The sequence below is a fragment of the Terrapene carolina genome, unplaced genomic scaffold, assembly GCF_002925995.2.
Source record: "Terrapene carolina triunguis isolate 2854851 unplaced genomic scaffold, T_m_triunguis-2.0 Scaffold433, whole genome shotgun sequence".
Classification (NCBI taxonomy): Eukaryota; Metazoa; Chordata; order Testudines; family Emydidae; genus Terrapene; species Terrapene triunguis.
The window spans coordinates 538,948-547,556 of record NW_020664784.1 but is presented as its reverse complement, the minus strand read 5'-3'; the positions used below and the strand labels follow the sequence as shown (position 1 = coordinate 547,556).

At 57.0% G+C, this 8,609-nt stretch overlaps 1 protein-coding gene across 2 annotated transcripts in view; it reads left to right on the top strand.

Annotated features, from left to right (window-relative positions):
* The window catches only part of SENP3 (SUMO specific peptidase 3), a 15,296-nt gene that overhangs the window by 2,317 nt on the left and 4,370 nt on the right, over positions 1-8,609 (top strand). Inside the window, exons 2-7 of one of the 2 annotated variants that reach the window (XM_026658389.1) lie at positions 4,879-5,747; positions 5,856-6,101; positions 6,852-6,963; positions 7,134-7,281; positions 7,645-7,692; positions 8,444-8,521. In XM_026658389.1, coding sequence (XP_026514174.1) covers positions 4,892-5,747; positions 5,856-6,101; positions 6,852-6,963; positions 7,134-7,281; positions 7,645-7,692; positions 8,444-8,521 — 1,488 coding nt within the window. In that variant the 5' untranslated portion in view covers positions 4,879-4,891. Of the gene's footprint in view, positions 1-4,877; positions 5,748-5,855; positions 6,102-6,851; positions 6,964-7,133; positions 7,282-7,644; positions 7,693-8,443; positions 8,522-8,609 lie in introns of both variants that reach the window. The other variant, XM_026658388.1, reaches the window with a different exon arrangement.

Genomic DNA, 8,609 nt, shown 5'->3' with positions numbered 1-8,609 from the left:
CCCCCCCCCCCCCCCCCCCCCCGGAAACTCCAGGCTTGACCCCTGAGTTAAAAACCAAGCTGCTGCGTCGTTGCTGCTGTTCCCACCCAGAGTCCTGCAGCGTAGACGTGCCCTGAGCCGCGCGGCCTTTCCCGGCCCTTGCTCAAACGCGTTTCATTTCCCGTCAGGGCCCCCGTCTCTGATCTGGGTGTGTACAGCGCCTGACATCCTGGTCTGTGCCCGGGTCCCTAGGTGCCACGGCTCTCTGTGCTCCCCATTGCTCCCTTCCCCCATACAGGGGTCCCTCAATCTCCCCCATGCCAGAGGCCCTGTGTCTCCCCAATTTTCTTCCCGCATGCCAGTGGTTCTGTGTGCTCCCCGATTCCCTTCTTACCCCCATATCAGGGTGCCCCATTCTCTCTCCATTCCGCCTTTTCCCATGCCAGGGCCCCCCAATCTTCCCCCGTGCCTACCTGGGGAAAGCTTCCTCAACGGAGACCCTCTATTTCAGCAGCAGATCTTGTCTACACTAGGCACGCTTTACCGGCATAAGGAATACCACAAAGTGCTGCTGCTTTGGACGCAGCTTTTCTGGCAAAGCCCCACTTTATACCGGTACGGTACGCTCCCGATTATCCGAAACGCCTGCGGGACCCGGAATTTATTTGGGTAAGCGAGAGGGCAGAGAAATTGAATCAGCATGAGGGGCTGTCGTCTTCAGTCCTGCCCCAGGGTTCTCCGCTTTATGATCTGAACCTCCGCGTTCTCCAAATCCCTTCCCTGGGTAATGCAGAGGTTCGGATAAAAGGATTTTGGAGAAACGGGAGTATACCATATATTAAAAACACCCTCTTGGAGTGAAACAAGCTATACCGGTAATAGTAAGTCGTAGCATAGTGTGACACAATTATATTGGTAGAAAGGTGCTTACGCCAGCTTTGCTTTCAGCTTGTTAGATTTAAGGACAGAAGGAACTTAAGTATATCCCCATTAAATGTTACCCGCTAGCTTGTGTTGGACTATGGACCATCTTCCGGAAAGGCATCTGGTCTGGCTTGGAAGAGTTCAATCGATGGAAAATCCACCATGGGGGAGTTTGTTCCAACGGCGACTCCCCCCTCACTGTTACAGACTGGCCCCATAGTAAGGACCCTACCAAATTCACGGCCATGAAAAAAGCGTCACAGACCGTGAAATCTGGTCACCCCCTGTGAAATCTGGTCTCTTGTGTGCTTTTACCCTATACTCTATAGATTTCACAGGGGAGACCAGCGTTTCTCAAATCGGGGGTCATAGAATCATAGAAGAGTAGGTTGGAAGAGACCTCAGTTGGTCATCTAGTCCAACCCCCTGCTCAAAGCAGGACCAACACCAACTAAATCATCCCAGCCAGGGCGTTGTCAAGCCGGGCCTTAAAAACCTCTAAGGAAGGAGATTCCACCACCTCCCTAGAGAACCCATTCCAGCGCTTCACCACTCCTGACCCAAAAATGGTTGCAGGGGGTCACAAGGTTATTTTAGAGGGGAGGGTCATGGTATTGCCATCCATACTTCAGAGTGGCGTCTGTTGGCCAAGTGCCCAGCTCTGAAGGCAGCACCCCATCAGCAGCAGCACAGATGGGTGGCAACCCCAAACCATGTCATCCTTATTTCTGTGCTGCTGCTGGCAACAGTGCTGCCTTCAGAACTGGGCTCCCGGCCAGCAGCCGCCACTCTCCAGCTGCCCAGCTCTGAAGGCAGTGCCACCGCCAGCAGCAGCGCGGGAGGAAGGGTAGCAGTACTGTGCCCCCCCCACACACAATAACCTTGCAAACCCCCCTCCCCCCATGACTCCTTTTTCGGTCAGGACCTCTACAGTTCCAATACCGTGACACTTCAGATTTAACTAGGTGAAATCATGAAACTGATGATTTTTTAAATCCTATGACCGTGAAAATGACCTGTGAATTTGGTAGGGCCCTACGTCTCGGTATTTGCCTGGCTTCAACTTCCAGCCGTTAAAATCTTGATCTGCCTTTCTCTGCTACTTGAAAGAATTTAGTCCCCGTAATTTTCTCCTCAGGTCTGTAATCAAGCGATCTTCTAAAAAGAATCTTCTTCGAAAGGAGATAAATAAGAGGGGAGATGCTAAAAGTCCATAAAATAATTAGACTTGGGACGATTAAGTAAAAGTCGATTTCACTGTACACATGCAAACCGATGAGAAAATATTTTCATCAGTGATCACTGAAATTTACGGCTAGGCGAAGGAAGAAAAATACCGCTTGACAACTAAAATTCGACAAAGCCAATATCCTTAAATCAGTTTTGACATGTGCTATTGACAGGCTGTGTTTTAAACGGTTGTAAGTCGTTAGCTTTTTGGACCTCGACTTTTACTGTCATTAAATTATTGCCCAGCTGTGAACATTTGAAATGGATAAAAAAAATGTAAAAACGTAACCCATCATTCTGCACAACTGTGAAAATGTAAATGGCTAAAACTCATGAGAGAGGCTAAAAAATAAACATCGAGATTATCCATCGGAATGATAAAAAAGAAATCAAATTCTGCTATGCCTCAACATATTGGGATAAAGAAGACAGATTGGGAACTTTTGTTGTATCTGTCTTGAGACAAGAACAAGGGGACAATCCATGAAATGAATTTCCTTTGATCAGGTTTGAATTTGCCAGCTTTTCATTTGCACATATTGTTTAACCTTGGTTAACTGGTGGAACTCTCTGCTTCAGGCCAACAATGTAACAAGATTCAAAGAAGGATTGACCGTCTCTATGGAATATCCAGAGTTAGGATAATGAATATTAACGAGTTTTGGAAGGGCAGTTAAACCTACCTCATGCTTCAGGATTTAAGTCAATCTCTAATTATCGGCGATCAAGATGAGACATTTGTAGGGGGTAGTTTATCCCCCATCTGTAGGGTTTTTACGCCTTTGTTTGAAGCGTCTGAGGATGGTCAGATCTGGTCTGGCGATTCCAGCACTGCACAGACGCACAACAGAACTGTAAGGGACCTCTTACGCCATGGAGACTAGATCCCCTGCCGTATCGGGCAGCCCCGTCAGATAATCCCGTTCTTAAACTGCTGAAGCAGTTAGGTTCTCCCCCTCCTCTGAATTCCCAGCCTCCGATCTTGATTTAAACGTTGTCGGTGACAGACAATCCACCACGACCCTTGGTCAGTTGGTCCAGTGTTTAATTATTCTCATAAGAACGACCATACTAGGTCAGACAAAAGGTCCATCTGGCCCAGTATCCTGTCTTCCGACAGGGGCCAATGCCACGTGCCCCACGTACAGAACAGGGAATCATCAAGTGATCCATCCCCTTTTGCCCATTCAAAGTTTCTGGCAAACAGATGGTAGGGACGCCATCCTGGCTAATAGCCATTGATGGACCTATCCTCCATGAACTTCTCTAGTTCTTTTTTGAACCCTGTTATAGTCTTGGCCTTCACAGCATCCCCTGGTGAGGAGTTCCCCAGGTTGACAGTGCGTTGTGTGAAGAAATTCTTCCTTTGGTTTGTTGGAAACCTGCTGCCTATTAGTTGCATTTGGTGACCCCTAGTCCTTGTGTTAGGAGGAGGAGTAAATAACACTTCCTGATTTACTTTCTCCACCCCAGTCATGATTTTAGAGACCTCTCTCATATCCCCCCTTTGTCGTCTCTTTTCCAACCTGTAGGCCTTTTTTCCCCTCTGATTGTCTCTAGCGTCATCTTCCAGCCATTGGATGGTGTTAGACTTTTCTCTGCTAGATGGAAGAGCCCGTTATGCAATATTTGTCCCCCAGGTAGATACTTACAGCGATCAAGTCACCCTTTCACCTTCTCTTTGCCAAGCAAAATCGATCGAGCTCTTTGAGTCTCTCAGTCGAAGGCGGATTTTTGAATCATTCTTACGGCTCTTCTCTGACCCCTCTCCAATGGATCATAGAAGAAGATGATTAGGGTTGGAAGAGACCTCAAGAGGTCATCTAGTCCAACCTCCTGCTCAAAGCAGGACCAATCCCCAACTAAATCATCCCAGCCAGGGCTTTGTCAAGCCGGGCCTTAAAAATCTCTAAGGGTGGAGATTCCACCACCTCCCTAGGGAACCCATTCCAGTGCTTCACCACCCTCGTCCTTAAGTTGTGGGCACCACAATGGGACGCAGGATTCAGAGAGCTTTCAGTCAGACACATGCACACGTTGTGATTTAATATAGAGACAAGTGGGGGGTGAGACAATTTTATTGGACCAATTTCCGCTGGCAAAAGAGACGGGATTTCGAGTGTACACCCGGACACTCCTTGGGTCCCCGAGAGCTCGTCTCTCTCACCGATAGGTATATGACCTCCTCCAGCTCGTCTCTCTCGTATCCTGGGAGTGACGAGGCTACAAATGCCGACGGAAGAAGTGGGGAGTCTCCCAAAATTGGTCCAGAATCGATGGATCCCTGTCCGGGAGCGAAACAAATTTGACCAAACCGGCCCCAAAACTGATTCAAGAGAGTCCATGATGGTCGTGCCTAGGAATTCGAACTGGGTGGGGACTTATGCTGAGTGCTACGCAGGCCCCGTCCGACCGGGATTGGGGTCCCCCTGGCATTGAGGTGTCCGTCCGTCCCCCCTGCCACCAAGATAGGGATGTTGGCCCAGACGCCCCGACTGGATTTGAACAAGGTCTGGTCAGATCCCAACCAGGGTTCTCCCATTGTGCCAGGTCCCAGCTGGGATCAAGGGTCCCCCATTACCCTCTCAGTGATTTTCCCTATTGTGGGCTATATTGTTACCTGTCCTCTCTCAGTACCTAGCAGAGTGGGGGAAACTGAGGCACAGAAAGGGGGTGGTGTCGTGAGTTGAGGGTCTCTCTGGCATCCGTGACAGCCCTGACCCTTGTCCCCCCCGCTCCCCACAGGCACGTCGGAGCCATGAAGGAAACCATCCAGGCCAAGAAGCTGTGGGGCCCCGGGCTCCGTGAGCCCCACAAGCGGGAGAGGCTGCGCCTGGCGTCCCGGGACTGGGAGGAGCCTGACCCCCCGGCCCCCAAGCACGGCGGCTGCTTCGAAGGCGGACGCCGGCTGGCCTACACCAAAGAGCAACCCCCAGGCTTCGAGAGCGAGGAGGAAGGGCACTCCGACGACTGGGACTTGCCTCGCGTCTCGGGCTGGGCCCGCAGCAAAACCACCGGGGAGAAGGTGGCCAGGAGCGGAGGCCCGGACTGGCCCTTCGCCGGCGGGGCCGAGGGGCGGCCGCCGCTCCTGGGGGCCACCCGGCGGCGCTGCCAGCTGCGGCGGCGCCAGCGGGCCCGGCGGGCTCTCCGCATGCTGCTGTATTCCAAATGCTCCTCCCTGGCCTTCCCCTGGAAGCTGTGGGGCAAGCTGGCCGGCCGGGGGCGCCGGCGGGGCAGCGCCAAGCAGACTCGCTCCTCCCTCTCACCCGGCTCCCAGCCCGATGATGACCTGAAAGGCTGCCCCCTGGAGCAGGAGGAGGAGGACTGCCAGGGCGGGGCCAAGCCGGGGCCCTGCCCCTTGCGCTTCCGGCCCCGCCCCTCACCCCGATTGGACTACCACCTGGGCGGGGCCTTCGCCCCCTCGCCCCCCCGGCTTAGCCTGCTGGGGGCGCTGATGGGCGAGGAGCCCGGCTCCACCCCGTACCCGCAGTACGCCCAGCTGCAGCGGGCGGACGGTGCCATGGAGGTGGGAGGGGAGGACGGCGCCCGGCTCCCAGCAGAGCGGTCGCCCCCCGGGAGCAGGAGAGAGGCACCAACGCTGGACGGGGACTCAGGTAACCAGGAGGGGGGCGGGAAGGGGCTACGGCCCATAGGGAATCTCCTTACACCCATCCTCTGCCCCCGCCCAGCGTAACGAGCCCCGTGTCTCCTCTCCCGCCCAGGCCCCGCAGGCGCCCTGCCCAACGGCTTCGCCTCCCTGGACGGCGACCTCAGCGCCCTGGCTGGCGCCGCCTCCTCGGACCCCAGCATTGTTATCAGCAACGTGTGCAGCATCGGTGGGGCCCACGCGGTCGAGGAGTTCTTCCAGGCCAAGGACGGGCCCGGGGCCCCGCAGAGAGAGGTGCCCCCCGGAGAGAAGGCGGCACAACACAGCCCCCTGCGGGAGGAACACGTCACCTGCGTACAGAGTGAGGCGCTAGGGCGTGGGAGGGGGTGTCCCCCATATAAAGGGGGGGAGAAGGTAGGGGAGGGGCTAGCACAGGAGGACGTCGTGCCAAAATGGATGTAGCGTTGACCTCCTGCCACAAGGTGTCAGGCTTCATTCAGCAGCCTCGGGGGGGGCGAAAGGGTGGGATTAGGACAGGACGCAGCCATGCCCCCCACATGTGGCCGGGCAGTGCCGCTTTCTGGCTTCCTCCCCTTTGGCAACCCTCAGTGCTTCCCTGCTCAGCTAAGACCCAGAGATAACCAGGTGGCATCACTAGGTTTCAGAGTTAACATCCCATTTGGTTCGTTCAGGTTTCAGGCTCCCTGCCAACTCAGGCAGACAGCCTACCACGCGGTGCCATGGGGGAGGGTTTTGGATGAGGATCAGTGATGGCAACACGATTGCTTTTCGTATGCAAGCTAAGACGAATCGCAGTCTCTGAGCAAAGCATCAATGTATAACCAGCCGTCCCACCCCAGAGGTGGCTGCATCTCAGCGCCAGGCGAGGGGTCCCTGTATAACCAGCCGCCCCGCCCCAGAGATGGCCACATCTCAGCGCTGGTTGAGGGTTCTCCGTGTAACCAGCTGCCCCGCCCCAGAGATGGCTGCAGCTCGTCACCGGGCGAGGGGTCCCTGTGTAACCAGCTGCCCCACCCCAGAGTTAGCCGCATCTCAGCCCCTGACACTGTCACCTCAGCTGTTCTATCCTGCTGCTTTCGCCCCCCCACAGGCATTCTGGATGAGTTCCTTCAGGCCTACGGCAGCCTGATCCCCGTCAGCACGGACGAGGTCGTGGAGAAGCTAGAAGACATTTTCCAGCAAGAGTTCTCCACGCCACAGAGGTACCCGGGAGGGGTTAGAGCAGTGTGGGGGAGGGCTGGGAGCTAGGACTCCTGGTTTCTCCCCAGCTCTGGGAGGGGAGGGGGGCCTGGTGGGTTAGAGCAGGGGGGGCTGGGAGCCAGGACTCCTGGGTTCCATTCTCGGGCCTGCCTCACTCCCCGCCCCCCGGCAGGAAGGGCACAGTGCAGCAGCTGATCCAGTCCTACCAGCGCATGCCAGGCAACGCCATGGTGAGGGGCTTCCGGGTGAATTACAAGCGCCACGTGCTGACCATGGATGACCTGCAGACGCTCTACGGCCCCAACTGGCTCAACGACCAGGTGGGGCGCTCAGCAAGGCCACAGGGGGGCGCTGCGCTCCTGGGAGCGGGGCAGGGGGCCCTCCCCTGGTAGACACCCTGGAGTTTGGGGACCAGTACAAACTCAGCGCCGGGCGAGGGGTCCCTGGGTAACCAGCCGCCCCGCCCCAGAGGTGGCTGCATCCCAGTGCTGGCCGAGGGGTCCCCGGGTAAGTGGCCGCCCCGCCCCAGAGGTGGCTGCGTCTCAGCGCCGGGTAAGGGGTCCCTGGGTAACCAGCCGCCCCGCCCCAGAAATGGCCGCATCTCCGTGCCAGGCGAGGGGCCCGGAGGGGGGTGTGGTGTGATGTCCCTAACCCGCTGTCGTTTCTCACTGTTGCGTGCGCAGGTCATGAACATGTACGGGGACCTCGTCATGGATACGGTGCCAGACAAGGTGAGACCCGTTCCCTTAGTTTAGTGATGGCGTCATGCTAAGGAACTGCCACTAGGTGGCAACCCATATCTGATCGGGACTCACCCCTCACTCCGGACCCATGGCCCCTGCTACCCCTGGGCTCCCCCCCAGCCCTACCCCGTAACCTCCACTGGTGTAAATCGCTCCTGCCCCACCACTTCAACAGAGCCTTGATATGAGTCCGAGAACTCCCGGCTCTGGGAGGGGAGTGGGGGCTGGTGGGTTAGAGCAGGGGGGCTGGGAGCCAGGACTCCTGGGTTCTCTCCCCGGCTCTGGGAGGGGAGTGGGGGCTGGTGGGTTAGAGCAGGGGGGGCTGGGAGCCAGGACTCCTGGGTTCTCTCCCCGGCTCTGGGAGGCAAGTGGGGGCTGGTGGGTCAGAGCACTGGGGGCTGGGAGCCTGGACTCCTGGGTTCTCTCCCCGGCTCTGGGAGGCGAGTGGGGGCTGGTGGGTCAGAGCACTGGGGGCTGGGAGCCTGGACTCCTAGGTTCTCTCCCCGGCTCTGGGAGGGGAGTGGGGGCTGGTGGGTTAGAGCAGGGGGCGCTGGGAGCCAGGACTCCTGGGTTCTCTCCCCGGCTCTGGGAGGGGAGTGGGGGCTGGTGGGTTAGAGCAGGGGGGGCTAGGAGCCTGTACTCCTGGGTTCTCTCCCCGGCTCTGGGAGGGGAGTGGGGAATGGTGGGTTGCAGCAGGGGGGGCTGTTGGTGTCTAAACGGAGGCTCCTTCCCTCCCCAGGTCCATTTCTTCAACAGTTTTTTCTACGATAAGCTACGAACCAAGGGGTACGAGGGGGTGAAACGCTGGACCAAAAACGTGAGTGCGTCGGGGGGCATCGGGCTGCAGGCTGGCAGGCAGGGCTGGCCCTGGGGAGGCGCTAGGGGGCGCTGTGGGGCAGGGAGGA